Genomic DNA, 18,199 nt, shown 5'->3' on the forward strand with positions numbered 1-18,199 from the left:
ATTGCAGTTGAAGGGAAATGAGCGGGAAAATAAGTTCTGGAGGGACTGAACAAATGCCACGTGGCGAAAATGCTTTTATTTATTAGATTAGGGGATATATATATATATATATATATATATATATATATATATATATATATATATATATATATATATATATATATATATATATAGTTAGGTTATTGTGTTCTAAGTATCTATTGTGTGCATGTACGATTGATTCTGAACCAATCATTTTAGTTATTTTAAAAAAATAATTAATACATATTACATGTTGAAGATATAATGAGTATTAATTAAATTATCAGCATTTAATATGCATTAATTGATTTCTTAAAATAACTAAAATGATTGGTCTAGAATCAATCCTACATGCACACAATAGATAGTAGAAACATTTGAGCCTCTCTCTCTCTCTCTATCTCTCTCTCTCTCTCTCTCTATATATATATATATATATATATATATATATATATATATATATATATATATATATATATATATATATATATATATATATATATATATATATATATATATATCGATGCAGATGTCGTTATAAATAATGTTTACATCATTAGATGTGGCATTAAACATTATAACATGATATCCAGATAAGAAGCTTATATATAGGGAGAGTGAGTGAGATATAGTTGAACGTCAAACATATGGGGCTTGTTTCTTGATCTCTCACCTAATACACTTCCACAATTTCTTTGATGTTTCTTGCTTTTTATTCTTCTTCGTTGGCTTAAACTTACCACTTGTTGTAAATACACATCTCTCTCTCTCTCTCTCTCTCTCTCTCTCTCTCTCTCTCTCTCTCTCTCTCTCTCTCTCTCTCTCCACATACACATATACATAGGAGATATAGAGATTAATTAAGGTGTTTGAAGGTGGGGATAAATGGCCCAAATATTGCTACATGGAACACTTCACGCCACAATCTTTGAAGTAGACAAACTCAAGTCCAATTTGCTTCATAAGGTTCGTAATCTCTCTCTCTCTCTCATTAGGAGGTATAATTGGTTCATGTTCAAGGATATGATTTGTTGATCATGTGTTGAAATCTTGATAAAACACAGTAAATTGTTATATATAATCTTTGAAAATTGTAGATGGTCAAGGGTTCACCAGGTTTTTGGCATCTCTTTAGCAGGAAACACACCAAATCTGTAGTTATTCAAAAATTTGGGTTTGAATTAAGTAGTGTAATATTGAATTGGGTTAGGTATATTTATGTTGTATTATAATATGAATCTATTAAGTCAATGGTTTCGTCTTTTGCATAACCTTGGTTAAAAGGTATTTATCATTCTTAATAAAATTAAGAATCTTATTTTGATGACTATTTTAATGTTATTTTCGGCGTACTACCTTAAAAACTAATCTTATAAACTAACTAATCAATAAGCTATCTCAACCTAAGTTTATAAAAAAAAACTAGCTATAATAAATTATTTTTATAGTTTTATCAAATATTTAATAAAAACAAAAACGAAAATAAAAATAAGAAAAAATAAAAACAAATATAAACTTTTTGAGCAGTTTTCAAGAAAATAAAAACTTAGATGTTTGTACGGTGGGGTTTTTCGGTTTTAGTGTGGTTTAGGTGCTTAAAATTTATGGCCGTGAGTAATCCACCACCACAAATAATAAGAATAATATGGTGTTCATTTTATTTTATTCGTACAAAACAGATAAATTTAACAAATTAGGATCAATTTGATCCCGTATATTATTATTAATAAACAAGTATATATGCTTCTAGATGGATCGTTAATAAACCTCAGATTTTATAAAGGACAGTCAATTTAATATTTAATAAATGCAAAAACAAAATGTTTATGTTTTTAATACTTAAGAAATATTAATAAACAAGTATATATGCAAAAACAAAATGTTTATGTTTTTAATATTTCTTAATAGTTTTATGTTGTGTTTGGCGCACCACAATTAGTTGAAAAACTACCTTATTTTTCGAGCTTTTTTTAAATTGTCATGTTTGGCAAGCCAAAAAGTAGTTTATAAACTAGTTTTTTTAAAAACTACTTAGAGTAGCTTCTTAGGAGTTTTTTTTTTATTTAATTTTCAAATATACCCTTGATTATAAAAACACATTCTTCTAAATGTTTTTTTATGTCATTTCATATTTTTCAGCTAGCTTTTCAGCTAGTTTACAAAATGTCATTTATTCATTTTTTATCAGTTAGGTTTTTATTTAACAGCTAGTTTTTCAGCTATCAGGTAGCTTTTTATTTAACAGTTAGGTCCCGTTTGATAGTATCTGTCTGGGAAAGTGTTGTCTGGTAAAGTGCTGTCTGGGAAAGTTTTCTGTCTGGGAAAGAAACTATGTTGTTTGATTGTATATCTGATTAACTATGTTGAATGATGAAAAAAAATAATAATTCAATAAAACATAAATTTAAAAAACGTTATTTAAAAAAATTAATAATCCAATAAAGAAAGAAAGAGGCGGGGTTTGGTGTATAATTGTCTTTCCAGCCCATTCAGCCAGAAAGATATGATTTTGGGGATTTCTGGGAAAGACATATCTTACCGGGAAAGACCCTTTCTTTTGTGCAAATCAAACAGTCTTTCCGGTCCATTCAGCCAGAAAGATCTGTTTGGACCTGGAAAGATGCGTATCAAACGGGGCCTTAGTTTTTCAGCTATCAGCAAGCTTATCAGCTAGTACACCAAACATAACCTTAATATACCTTCAGAATATTTAAAATTGCAAGATGATAGCAATGTGGATCCAAATCAATAAAACTAAAAGATCATTAGATAGATAAATTTATTGCAAATCGGCGATATGTAAAACTCTATGTGAATTAATAAAATGAAACCGAAGATCGGACCAATACTATTTTCGGCCAAATTATTGCTTTTATATATTTTTAAACAACTTTGAATTTGTTTCTTTGTTCAAAAATTCTTAGAATGAAACCTAATTAGATTTTTTAAGCACAAAAGTGGTACTAATGTAGGATTATACATCATCTAATATATTAAGGTTGTGTTTCGCGCGTCACAGCTAGCTGATAAGCTAGTTTATTTTTCGAGCTTTTTTATGTTGTCGTGTTTGGTAAGCCAAAAAGTAGCTTAGAGCATATGGTATGGGCAACTTGAAGTGGTGTTATAACAAGAAGCAACAAGAAGAGGGGGTGGTGTTCATGGTGTTATAACACCCGTTAAGAGGAGAGAGATAGAGAGAGAGAGAGAGAGAGAGAGAGAGAGAGAGAATTTGTGCAGTCAATAGAAGATCACGTTTCATCTAGTCATGGCCACAACAAGAAGCAACACAACTAGATATAACAAGAAGGGAGTGGTGTTCATCTTGTTATGACTAGGCTATGAGGTGCCACATTAGCAATAATAAAATTTCTCGTTGCCCATACCATATGCTCTTATAAACTAGCTTTTTGAAAAGCTACTTAGACTAGCTTTTTAGGAGCTTTTTAAAAATTTTTCAAATACACCCCTTAATTAATTATAAAAACACATACTCTTACATGTCATTTTATGTAATTTTATATATTTCAGCTAGTTTTACCAAACGTTATTTTTTATCAGCTAGCTTTTCAGCTATCAGCTAGCTTTTTATTTAGCAACTAGCTTTTCAGCTATCAACTAGATTTTCAGCTAACAGCTAGTACGCCAAACATGGCCTAAATGTTTTTTGGAGTTTTGCGTTTTATAAATGTAACCCATCTATTCAACACTATAATATATATTTTTATTATGATTAATTAATAATTTTTTTTTACTATTTTTCTTTTTATTTTGATATCCTATATTATATATTAAATTTGCAATGATAATATGTTAATTTTATCATATTTGATTTTTGTTTACTACATATGTAATCTTGACGAGATAAAAACTAAATATAGCCTTTAAATATAGAAGTACTAACTTTAATTAATATATTCTATGTGGTGTATGAAGTTTTTGAAGTTTGAAAGGTTAATGAATATCTAGAGTTTTATTTTCAGTTTTATTATTTTTTTAAAACTTTGAAGCTTCTTATATTCATTAAAAGCATGTCATTTTGATTAATTTATATGTGTTTTGTGAGAGTTGAATAGTAACTCAAATATAAAAATGGATATCTGTACGATAGATAAAAACTAATTATTTAGTTCTATATTGTCATATTTTATATTATATAAAATTTTAGTTTCTAATTTTTTTTATGTTTTTGCTTTAGTTTATCTATACGCATTTCTACTTTGTTTTTTTGTTCTTCAGTGTGACATTTGTTAAAAATTGAAATACCATTCAAATTAGATTAACTGCTAAAACTTTGTAAATTAAATTTTGATGTGAAAAAATATTCAATAGTATTTTACTTTTATTTTTTTAATGTGCAACCTATAGTTAGAGTCTAATGATATGATGATGTTTTATTATATTTATATCTTTATCTTATGTTTAAAAGCCATTGATATAATTTGGTTTTAAAATGAATCTAGCTTATCATTTATTTAAGTAATTATAACATTTTTTATCTACTTAATATAATAATAATTATTTTTATAGTTAAGGTCAAGAACATAAATATATTTAATAAGATATATTTGTTTATTTAAGTAAATATGTATATCTTGCACAATGTGTGGATATTCGTTTAGTGTGTATATATATATATATATATATATATATATATATATATATATATATATATATATATATATATATATATATATATATATAATTTAAGTTTTTATAATTTCTATTAAATTTAAGATCAATTTTTAATATTAAATAATTAAGAAATCAAATATAAGCATTCAAAATTGAGTATTTATGAAATGTTTAAAGTGTTTTTTTAGGAAACAAACAATTTTGATTGTTTTCTTGATTGATGATCTTATTTAGCTTGATCCCATTTCATGTTTATATTTGGCCTATATAAAATACATTTATGTTTTAGGGTAATAGAAGGGGTAGATATGATCCTCGATTATGTTATTTAGCCTCTTTTGTCATTTTGTATATCATGTAAATATGTGTTCTTCCAGCATAGTGATGATAGGAACATTTGGTTCGCATAATCTTTTTGGAATTCTGTAATTAGTTGACATGTGCAAACCTCTTTCAAAAAGTCACCATCCAATCATACCACTCTTCTACATCCCTATATCTAACCCTTTTTATATATTTTAAACAAATGTAAAGCTTGTTAAAGCAGTTTTTTCCATCAGACATGTTTATTACACAACTTTCCTAGTTGATCCTGGATTTGATCTTTTTATTTCTTCAACATAATACCACAACTTGCCATTATGCTATTTTAACTTTCTTTCTATTTCACCCTCTATAATTTTTATGATCTTAGACACTCACATGTCATTTTGCATCACACTAACTATCATATGAAACTTCTTTCATATTTCCTTCATATTTTTGTTTACAATGGAACTATATAAACAAGTGACCCTAGATGCAAACTTCAAGTACAATTATGGTTGGCTTATAAGGCCATAATAAGGAAAGAATATTTAGTGCACATATACCTATAGTTTAAAAAGGAGACTGAATATCAGTTTGTCTTTTCTCATCTATAACAAATAATATTTAACTATATATTTTTTACCATAGTCCACATCCATCGGCCACAACATAGTTGCTTAGGTATTCTTTTAACTAATTTTGTTCTCAGCCATCATACCTACAATAGGTATATGATTGAGGTCATTGACTTGGTAAATAATAACCGTAAACATCACTAAATAGATAAGGCAAGTAAGGTTCGAATCCATGAGGAGCATATGGTTAGCAAGTAGTTTTCAAGTAATTACCAAAAACAAACTAATTGATTAAAAACAATGTTCAAATCGAAAACTAAAAGCAAGGTTTAATTCAATAATCTAAAGAAGTGACCACTTTGTGGTTTCACTCCTAAATTCACATAGGTAGTAACTTGGGGATAATTAATAACTATTGCGTTTGCTCAAGTTAAACGAATATAACATGTATCAGTTATCTCAAAATTTGGATATAAACTAAGATTTCCACACCCACCGTCCTAAACACCGTTATACATGATTTTCCACGATTTGGAAGATTACTTGTGAATATACTTATACTTAGAATGATAATTAATATAATAGACATGTAATGGAAAGATTCAAACTCATATGAACTCATCCCAATGTAAATATACGGCTAAGATTGTTATTTAACCCAAAAAAATACGAAACTGAATTAAGAATGTACTCTAGTTGCAATCTAGGGGAATTAGTTTTTCATGATTGGAGAAGACGATGACATGATGAACGTTATTATAATAGTGACTTGATCTTCAAATAGTTCTTTAATCTTGACGATTGGAAACTTTGATTTTGAAAAGGGATGGATTGGAAGTGTTTTGGGAAGGATTTAAAACCTTTGGACGTTGTAAAAGTAGGGTAAAACATCTAGGGATTTATGGGTTTCTTTCTTCAAATGTCCATTTTTATAGAACTTCTTAAATATGGCATGTAGGACAACTCATGGCGACGGTGTGCTAGAATGCATCCTGCATGGCTAACACGCTCATCATTTTACAATGGAAAATACATGAAAGACGTTTGGCATCTTACATGATGTTATATGATGCTAGCTAGGATAGTGGGAGCTGATGCTTTTTATATTAAATGTTTGTTCTAATTCAAAACATCGCAAAAACGCTTCCAAAATATTGGTCGTCTAAGGGAGGCGTCCTTGTTCATTAACGGACGTTCGAGTTAATTTCTATGATGGTAATGGTAGAATTAGAAAAAAAACTCAAAATAATAAAGTTGCAAACAAATTTGCCTTATTTCTGTAACATTTTGAATCACGTTCATCAAAGCTACGAGGAGTAAGCTATGAGGAGTAAGATTGATGACTTCTAAGCTCTCTATTACTAATATTTAAAGGAATTCTTATAATACAATATTAAACATGGCTACAAATTTCTTAAGAATTTTTTCAAGAAATTTAAGAAGACATTTGTAATCGATGGTGAAACAACCTCTATAATGTACATCTATTGTGGTCAACCGATCAAAGCCGATAATCCGAGGAGGAAGGAGTCCTTGGGGGAGCTCCTTCAAATGCGTAGAGACCTACGGGCTAGGAATTTGAAATCCGAGACCTTCGGCCTATTAAAGGAGAAGGTTTTCCTTAGGGATACCCCCCCCTCAGAAGGCTCTTCCGCATAGTCCCGTGATCCACAAACGGACGCATGGGACTATGCCTTCCTAGCCGCGTGCAGCCTACCTACGGGAGACCGTAACGTCAGTCACTAAGTACTCCATACGTGGGAAATGAAAGCAGAATTCGTTCCCTAAGCTTTGCCGTATTGCATTAGAAAGTGGGGAATTCCATCGTCTTTGGTATGGGCGGGGGAGGGGGGGCGGACATCCGCGGGTTCCATGTCAAGAGAGAAGGACGGGACGGGAGAGACATTTTCGGGGACTAGCAGTTGTTCTAGATGTGGACACCTTTTACATTTTATGGGCTTAGAAGGAAGCACAATGTAATAGAGGAATTAAGTTAGTATTTTTGGACACCAATAACTAAAATTGATAATTTTACATAAAAAATATCACATGACTTAATTGATTTAAGATTGTATAGGGTTTGTTGCTTCGATTTCGGATTTTAGGGTTTAACAAAGATTGTTTATTCAGTTTAAGTATTTACGTGTTTTTTGTGGATTAAGTTTGTAAATGATATATTTCTAGTTTAAATGACCAAGACGTCGAATCATAAAGGCCCATATGCATCTTCTGGTATGGTTACCTGGAAAACTGGCGTAGTCGGAAAAATGAATGAAAAAAAAATACAAAGGTTTTTGTCCATTACCCTTTGGTGTAATCAAGTGAATATATTGATTTCTGGAAAACATTGATGATAACTTGTTTCTCAAACACAATGTTAAAATTGTAAAACAATTACCAATAAACCTAGACAGTGATAGTGGTTCAAATGTTTTATTCTTATTTATATATCAAACATACATATAATATCTCAATTTATTTGAGAAATCAACATTCATTGTAAAAACAAAAAAGGATGGGAGTTAGGTGAAATAAGTCTAAGATCATTGTGAAAATTTTAAATGTTTTGGGAGTTATGGAGATGAATAAACACTTGTCTAATGTGTATTAATAACCCTCTTTATAGACAATCCATCATTCAAAATATGCATAGGGATATTGCCTCATTAAATACCTAGCCAAGAAAATCCAATGGGACAAATCCATAACGTAGAAAAAAAAGAATGCAAACACTTATTGTCTTCCATGATGACTAGGTTAATTTAGAACTTTGAGTCAACAAAATCTAATATTGTGAATAAATTTCTTTAATGTTGACGTTGGAAATGCCTAGGTAAATAAGTCCACCAAGATTCACTCGAGTGAATGTGTTGAACAATTATGTCCCCATTTTTCTAAAGATCATAAATAAAAAAGAAGTTTGTCACTGTATGGTTTGTTCTGTCATCTTTAACGTATCATTTTTTATTGAGTAATTCACACAACATTTCCTTTATATACGATGATTGTTTCATCATTTTTTGGTAGTGTGTCACAAGATCATTGGATATACTATATTGCATTCCTTATCCAAACACATTTTCAGCTAGCTTCACGGATTGCTAAGACTTTTGCATGATTAGATGGCGTGGTTGTGATTGTTATATACATGGAACGCCATGAAATTGCAATTCCTCCACTCGTAAATACATATTTGGTTTGTGACCGATCAATTGAGGATCAAATAAATATCTTGCATCTAGAAAACCAACTAAAGTTGTTTTGGATATGTTAGTAAAAGATAAACCTATGTCCTTTGTACCTTGAAGGTAACAAAACACTTACTTTATCATATTTCAATGTCTTTTCATAGGGCACAAACTATATCTCGCCAATAAAATAATTGCAAATGATATATCCAGTCGTGTATGACCATCGAGGTGCATTAAGCCCCAGTAATGCTCAAATATGGTACTTTTGGACCAAGAATCTCATTCTAATATTTTAGAGGTCGAATAGGATCTTTAGCAACATCATGTGACCTTACAACCATTAGATCACGTAATGAATGGGTTATGTCCAAGGAAAAAAATTCAACACCTTTTAAATGTACACTTCTTGATACACAAGAATTCATTCTTTTAAATGTTCAATCTCAAATCCATGATACAACTTTGTCTTTCTAAGATATTACATTTCAAATTACTTTTTCAAATATTCAATTGCCTTTGGAAATTATGTGTGAGTTCCAATAATTATATCATCAACATATACAACAATTATTACAAATCTAGAGCTCAACAAAAATACATGACAAAAATATTTGTTTTATACCCTTATTTTAACGAATACTCACTAAAAAGATTACTTCACACGCATACAAATTGTTTTAATCCATATAAGCAACTATTTAATTTTAGTGAGTATTGCTCTCAAGAACCTGATTCAAGAAGTTCAAATCCTTTAGGGAGATTGTAACAACATCCATCAAATACAAATCATGTTTTCTTATTACCAGAGTAATAAGATACTGAAAAGTGGTTGCATCCATCATAAGAGAATACGTATCATCATTATCAATTTTGGGTATTTGTGGACATCCTAATGCAACTAAACGGACTTTATATCTTAAGTTTCACCCTTTTCATTTTGTTTATGCATAAATACCCTTTTACCCAATATGGTGTACATATTCGGGTGTACATACACATGTGACCATATAACTGATGCATCAATTAAAACCACAAAATATCTAAATGGTCCATAATGTTATTGTATTAGACCACACACATACACACACACACACACACACACACACATATATATATATATATATATATATATATATATATATACACACCGTTGTATTCTTTCTACAAAATTATGTAATTCATTCTTAGTTTTATTTGGTCATGGACGAATGATTATTTTTTCCTTTTGAGCAAGGAGAATAGATGAATTTATTACATTGAAGAATCTTAGGCTCTTCAAGTAATGCCTATATGATTTTTTTTATTTTTTTTATTTGTTTATTATTTATTTATTTATTTATTTTTATTTTAGAACGACAATTCTACTCTACTCATAAACTACTCCTAATTCTACTTATGTCTCCAATAAGACTTGAACTCTCAACCTCTAGAAGGGATGACAACACCTGATACCATTGGGCTAGAAGCCCTTTGGTCTATATGATTTGTTTATTATCTTTCATATCATTATGGATCGGGGATGGCCAACTCAATTGCGCTAATATATAAAAACTGAGTCATCAAAATGACAATCAACTAATCGAACTGTAGATAAATATCCCATGGATGATTTTAATATTTTTTTAGCGACAAATACAAATATATAATAAACTACTCCTAAATTATACCACCTATGTCCACAGTGAGACTTGAACCCTCGACCGTAATGAGGGATACATAACCAACATATAATGTCGTGGTGGAGCAACTCTAACATATGCCCTACAACAAAAAAAAAATCTTAAATAGGAATGTGGTTCCAGTGAAAACTCAATAATATTGAGGGAGGAAGTATGATAACTTGTTGGCTTTATGCGAATTAATTTTTCGGTATGCAAAAATACATGTCCTAAAGTAGCAATTGTGTGTTTTCCGCTTACAAGTTCAGTTTTGCAATGAACTCTCGATGTTTGATAGGTGATTCAACAAGGATATTTTGTGTATGAACATTACATACCGGATGTTCAACACTAACTATATCATAAATACAATAGAAAATGTTTCATAAGTAAATTCACTAGCATTGTTAAGACGCATAGTCTTCATATGAAAATATAAAAATTGTGTTCTCAATCTTATTATTTGAGCAAATAATCATGTAAATGCTAGGTTGTGACTTGATAATAAGTACACATGTTATATATGGTGGATGCATCGATTAAAACCATAAAGTATCTAAATGGTTCATAAGGCCGATATATTAGACCAAATATATTCCCTAGTATTCTTTCTTGAAAATTAAATGATTCATTCTTAATTTTATTTGGTGATGGATGAATGTTTTTTTCCGTGTGAGGAAGCAGAATAAATGAAATCAATAGATCGAAGGATCTTTAGTTTCTTCAAGGAATGCCCACACGATTTGATAATGATCTTCTGTATCATTATTGATTTGGGATGGCGTAGCCGATCATGCTAAACAATAAATTTATATGTCTACAAATTTCCGGTTTTCGACCACATATTCAGTTGTACTTATCTTTTGTATAATATAGGCCAGTGGAATAAAAGAGCTTAATTTTTAAATACATATTTTTACCGGAAATTAATTTGATAATCTTAAGGTATTCAACATTCCCTTCATTTGTTGTTTCGTTATAATATTAGTTGTGAGACTCATGTATTACATGGGTTAATTTAAAAAAAAAACTAAATACAAATGTCAAAATATTTAAGAACTTTGAATTAATAAGAAAATAAGAAAAATAATGAATTATTATAATGAAAATATTTTTTATCTTTTAAATTTAAACAAATAATTTAAATAAATAAAAGAAAGCTTTAATTTTGGAAATTTGGAAATTATAAGATAAATTCATTAATGAAATTGATATTCATTTATTACTACATTTATTGCAATTATTACATTAAAATATTATATAAAATTTAATAAAATAGAAAAACTAATAAAATGACATGTGGAAAAAAAATAACTCAAAATAACTATAAAATGACATTTGACAAATTAAATGGGAGTATGACAAGTGGCAAAAAAAATGTAATTTATTAGAGATGATACATATCGACGAATATCTTAAAGCTTATTAAGTTTCTTTGAGATCTGGGAGAAAATAATGCATCATTAATTTGAAACTTTATTCATCCATACAATAATATATTTTCTCCTTCTTGGGCCTTCCATCAATATTGTGCTACCCAATATCATATATTCATATATTAAAATTTTCATATTGCATTGTTAATTGAGAAAAATATCTCGTGTGTCTTTGTATGGTGTGTGTAGTTATAGTATTTGCGAGACATATAGATTTACAATTATACGTTAAGTGTTGAGAGAATCCATTTTCTAAAACACGTATTTTCATGATTGTTAATAAAGTATCTCATAGCTAATTTAAAACCATCATATAATCATATCAATAAAACAAATAAGTATGTCAAATTTTGCAAAAGTATATGATGTAACTCAAAGTAATACATCTTATTCATATATTTATCTTAAGCTTATCATTAATCAAGAAGGAAATCGCCAACGAAAGAAATTGTGTTTCTATTTTTTCCTTTATTCTTAAGAGATTGTTTCTAAAGTTTCACGAGCTGGTTCTCCATATAAAAGGTATGTGCCCAATAAAATTATGTTCCTATTTTTTCTTTTATTCTTAAGAGATTGTTTCTAAAGTTTCAGGAATTGGTTCTCCATATAAAAGGTATATGCCCAATAAATTTTGCCTCCAAAATGATACCAAATACTTGCAGCAACTTATTTACCTTTTCCACTTGGTTCTTAACATGAACACGACCATAATATTTGTCTCCACCACCTCCACCACTATAGCCATGACCTCCACCACACTGCGGCCACAGTTGTAGTTATTAAAATGATGTGTTATCATAATGGCTTTAGGGAATGGGGTACAACCATTTGGGCGGGCTTCATGTTTTTTCATCAAAATCTCATTGTTTTGATTGCCACAAGTAAACATGAAATAAGTTCATGGTTTTTCTTAAAATCATTTTCATGATATTGTTGTTTTATGAGCCAATTTGATGCATGAGAAGTTGAATATGTTTTCTCTAGCATTCCCTCATTGTCGAGTTATAATCACCCATTGATTTAAGATCTTGCAATCCATTCATAACGAGCTTTAGGGAGTATCACCATTTTTGGTGTTTATAACTCTCTTTTAATTCCAAAGGGAAAATGGATCTTTGACTATGAGATATTCACTCTTCAATCCCTCATTGACAAATAAAACTCATTGCTTTGGCATTTGGTTGATCAATTGACGTGTTTCCGTCTTTGGCTGTGTTATTGACGGATCTTCATAAGGGCGAGGGGGACAGTGGCCCCCCTGTTTTTTTTAGAACAAGTCCATTACTATTAAAAACTTTATATATTAGACCCAAAACAAAAAAATTTGACTATGGCCTCCCTGTTCTTCAACTTATATATATATATATATATATATATATATATATATATATATATATATATATATATATATATTACTTTCGGCCCCAACTCATTTGCTCAAGCTCTGTCACTGGGCTGTGTTACAAATTCTATAAGCATCTAGGTGTATTTCACTTTCAGAATCCAATATCCATGACAAATAATTCTTTTCGGTGACATCCAAAGCCAAAAATTTACGTTTGCCATGATGGACTACAAAAATAAAAAATAAAAAATAAAAAAAAAACTATATATGATGAATCCGTAACAATTTTTATTTTTTCATAAACTCAATATATGGATACTTATGGTACGAAAGTCATATTTTCATATTTGCATGTTAGTCCTTCTCTTATTTCAGTTAAAAGTTATATAAGACATAATATAAAAGAAAGACAGACTTATATGATAGCACTTAGATATATAATAGAATCATACTTTGGTTACATGTCAGTGTAGAAATTTAGGCTTGATCCTTATGATATTGAGAAAATCGTGTTGATAGCCTACTGAAAAACAAAGACCAACTAACCTAGATAAAAATAGTGGGGAAATGTCTTATTCTTATTCATATATCAAACACACATAGATGATCTCTATTTATAGAGAAATCAACATTCAATAGAGAAACATGAAGGGATAAGAGTAACGTGAAATAGCTCTAACATCAATTTGGGAAACTCAAAGGTTGTAGGAGTTAAGGAGATGGATAGACACTTGAATAATGTGTATTGATAACACTTAACCATTTAAAAAAAAAGGTTAGACTAATTACTTTGGACATTAATCATCTTGTTCTTTATCTTTTCTGGAGGAATGCAGTGTAAAAACATAAAACTTGTTATTTTACGTATGCTATCAAATTAGAATAAATAAATGAAAAAGTATAGGTGACTGGTAGGAAACTTCAATTTTATACGTTTTACATAAAAGCAAAAAATGAAATAAAAACTCAACTTGATATTTCTTGAAAACTTTCAAATTCAGGTCTCTTTATGGATTTTGGGCCGACTGATTTCCAAATCAATGAAATATGTAAATATGTTTGTTCATACATTTGACGGTTTTGGTCCCAGAAACCAGTTATTCTCCTTTGGATAAAAAGTTTGATCGTTTGAAATTGGTCTAGTACTTGAACATGTGTTTGCAACTTTACACACCTCAACTATAAAAACAATCATACAAAACCTATAAAACTATATTTTCATCTTTTACTTAGCAAATAATTATGTAACCTTTGTTTTCGATTTGTATAGATCGTGGATGGACTAGAGCATGTAGTGGGGTTAAAGAACAACTCCGCGAGCCTTTACGCAACGGTTGACCTAGAAAAAGCTCGAGTGGGCCGAACCCGGATGCTGGAACATGACTCGAACCCACGATGGTTCGAGTCATTCCACATCTACTGTGCTCACATGGCTTCCAATGTCATCTTTACAGTCAAAGAAGATGACCCAATAGGCGCAACTGTAATCGGACGTGCCTACGTCCCGGTTATCAAACTGCTTAACCAAGAAGTTATCGATGAATGTCTCGAACTTGTGGATGACCGTGGCAAGTCAATCCACGGGCACTCAAAAATCCATGTAAAGTTACACTTCTTTAAAGTTGAACGTGAATGCCAATGGTCTCGGGGGATACAAAGCGTAAAATTCCCGGGTGTACCCTTTACATTCTTTCCGCAAAGAAACGGATGTAGGGTTACACTTTATCAAGACGCACACTTACCCGATAATTTCACACCAAAAATACCTTTAACCGGAGGCAAGTACTATGAACCACACCGATGTTGGGAGGACATTTTCGATGCGATTTCGAATGCGAAACACTTGATTTATATAACGGGATGGTCCGTTTACACGGAAATTAGTTTAATTAGGGATTTAAGAAGGCCGAAGCCCGGTGGGGACATGACACTTGGTGAATTGCTAAAGAAAAAGGCGAGTGAGGGTGTTCGGGTGTTGATGCTTGTTTGGGATGACCGAACTTCTGACGGTTTGTTTAAAAATGGGTTCATGGCAACCCATGACGAGGACACAGGCGCATACTTCCGGGGCTCGGAAGTAAACTGTATACTATGTCCTCGTAACCCGGATGATGGACGCAGTCTCGTCCAAAACATCCAGATTTCATTGATGTTAACTCATCATCAAAAGATTGTAGTTGTTGACGCTCCATTACCTAATAACCATGAGAAGAGGCGTATACTTAGTTTTATAGGCGGAATCGATCTTTGCAATGGACGATATGATACCCCATTCCATTCCCTTTTCCGAACACTTGATTCCATCCACCATGATGATTTCCACCAACCTAATTTCCCTAATTCATCAGTGAAGAAAGGTGGACCTCGGGAGCCGTGGCATGACATCCATTGCAAGCTTGAAGGTCCAATAGCGTGGGATGTGTTATTCAATTTTGAGCAGCGGTGGCTCAAGCAAGGCGGGAAGGATTTATTGAACGACGTAAGGGATCTTAGTCATATCATAATCCCTCCGTCGCCGGTGATGTTACCAGATGACCATGAGAGATGGAATGTTCAGTTGTTCCGGTCAATTGACGGTGGCGCTGCATTTGGGTTCCCTGAGAAACCCGAGGATGCAGCACGTGCTGGGTTGATAAGCGGAAAAGATAACATTATTGACCGGAGCATTCAAGACGGGTACATCAACGCCATCCGCCGAGCAAAAAACTTCATCTACATCGAAAACCAGTACTTTCTCGGAAGTTCATACGGCTGGAACTCAAACGACATTAAAGATGAAGACATCAACGCCTTACATCTAATCCCGAAAGAACTGTCGCTTAAAATCGTGAGCAAAATCGAAGCAGGAGAGGACTTCAGGGTGTACGTCGTCTTGCCAATGTGGCCGGAGGGTGAGCCGGAGGGTGCATCAGTACAAGCCATACTGGATTGGCAAAGAAGAACGATGCAGATGATGTATACTGATATCGTTCACGCTCTGAAAGTGAAGCACATCGTGGCGAACCCCAGGGATTATTTAACATTCTTTTGTCTCGGCAACCGTGAAATCAAGAAACCTAACGAGTACATACCGTCGGAGAAGCCTGATCAGGATACTAATTACCAGCGAGCTCAGGAAGCACGCCGGTTCATGATCTATGTGCATGCCAAGATGATGATCGGTAAGTGAATAGTGATACTAATATTCTTACTCATACTCTGTTTTCGTTTTCATTGATTAATGCGAAAATATTTATGATTTTGCAGTCGATGACGAGTACATAATCGTCGGATCAGCGAATATCAACCAGAGATCGATGGACGGAGCTCGAGATTCTGAGATAGCAATGGGGGCGTTTCAGCCGTGTCATCTATCAAAAAGACAGCCGGCGAGGGGTCAGGTTCATGGGTTCAGGATGTCGTTGTGGTACGAGCATATGGGGCTTCTTGACGACTGTTTTTCATGTCCGGAGAGCTTGGATTGCATCCGAAAGGTGAACCAGATATCGATGAAATACTGGGATCTTTATTGTTCTGAGAGGCTCGACCATGATTTGCCGGGGCACCTGCTCAGTTACCCTGTCGGAGTCACGGAGGAGGGAGATGTGACGGAGCTGCCGGGGTCGGAGTTCTTCCCCGACACAAAGGCTAGGGTTCTTGGTACCTTCGCCGGCTACATGCCTCCGATTCTAACTACTTAAGAAAAATGGGGTACAAAATTGGGGTCTTGTGATTGGTGTGAGAAAAAGACTAAAATACCCTTTCCTGAAACCTAGAAACTGCGACGAATTGTCATGTTTATAGGGTACAGAATTGGGTCTGCTGTTGTTTATGGGGTTTTACTTGTAATTTTACTTTTTCAATCTTTTATGTTGGCATTACGAGTGAGTTCTAATTATTGTTTTATGTAATATGTTCATGTTTAAGTTTGAAATAACAATTAATGAATAAGAGTTTGAGTTATTCAGAAAAATGATGGTAAAGGCTCCGATGATATTTCTAATTAATATGTTGTATTTGATGTGTATTGGTTGCTATTTATGGGTTTATAATGCCTTTTTGTGGTTTCTTTATGAAGTAATATTATGTTGCAGCCAAATCATTCTCAAACAGAAAAATATTACCCTTGAAGACACCTCAAAACCAATGTGGGAGAATATTGAAGACACCTCTCCAATAATGTCTTATAAATCAAGATTTTGTTTTTCTATACTTCACAAGCAATTACTACAAACTTGCTTATTGTGATTTGAAGTGTTCATTAGTTTGATAAAGTCTTATAAATCACATTCAAATTTGAAGACTATCCTTACTACAAGGGGTTTTGACTATAAAAGTGAAATGTCTACAACACCCTTCAATAGTGACATATAACGGGAAACATGTGAACCAAGATCAATAGACTCAATAATTTGTAATGATTACAATGGACCCCTTAAAATGGAAATCGTTGTGAAAATTAGGAAGAACAACCAAAATAGAAAGAGATAAATTGTCATATAAATATCATAATTACCTAAATCGGTTTTTTCAATGCTTTTTATTAATTTATAATCATTTTTTATATAATTTTAAATCAGTAAAATTGAAAGAAAACATTAAATGGACAATAATGCCCTTATAGAGTTGCTTAAGTGGTAACCTCAAGTCACAAAGATCGAGTGTAATAGGAAGCTCCTCATAAGTCGAATCGTAGCCATTCTAATAGGCAGCTCCTCAAGAGTAGTATCTTCAAACTTTACAAGAGAAATTGCAGCTGGCATAAAACACAAATTCAGATCTTAAAATTAAAGGGGAAGTTGCAAATATAAGAATGTAAACAGTTCAATACATTCACTTTCACTCAAGTTAAATGCATTATGGTCACATTTGTTAACATTCTTTCCATAACTTTCTCTGGTAAGTAATTCTTTTTGTTTCAAGTCAAAAAGAAACTCTTTTACATAGCTTATGAGAGTCAGTTTTGTCCCCATTAAGCCTATTAAATAAAAAATAATAATAAACTAACACCTCAGTATATGTGAATATGACTACTAATTCAGACCTCCATGGT

At 31.8% G+C, this 18,199-nt stretch overlaps 1 protein-coding gene across 1 annotated transcript; it reads left to right on the forward strand.

Moving 5' to 3' along the window:
* Positions 1-603: 603 nt before the first annotated feature.
* On the forward strand, positions 604-17,119 carry LOC145114725 (phospholipase D alpha 1-like). The gene is made up of 3 exons (XM_079050801.1): positions 604-987; positions 14,438-16,328; positions 16,414-17,119. Exons 1-3 carry the CDS (start codon positions 907-909, stop codon positions 16,845-16,847), a joined length of 2,406 nt encoding a protein of 801 aa, XP_078906927.1. The 5' UTR covers positions 604-906; the 3' UTR covers positions 16,848-17,119.
* The last annotated feature ends 1,080 nt before the right edge of the window (positions 17,120-18,199 follow it).

This window comes from Lactuca virosa, chromosome 5, assembly GCF_052849685.1.
Source record: "Lactuca virosa cultivar CGN04683 chromosome 5, Lactuca_virosa_CGN04683_v6, whole genome shotgun sequence".
Taxonomy (NCBI): Eukaryota; Viridiplantae; Streptophyta; class Magnoliopsida; order Asterales; family Asteraceae; genus Lactuca; species Lactuca virosa.

Coding starts and splice junctions, on each gene's coding strand:
- LOC145114725 (XM_079050801.1), top strand. CDS start 907: ATGGCCCAAATATTGCTACATGGAACACTTCACGCCACAATCTTTGAA. Junction 988..14,437: donor AGTCCAATTTGCTTCATAAG/GTTCGTAATCTC, acceptor CGATTTGTATAG/ATCGTGGATGGACTAGAGCA. Junction 16,329..16,413: donor GCATGCCAAGATGATGATCG/GTAAGTGAATAG, acceptor ATGATTTTGCAG/TCGATGACGAGTACATAATC.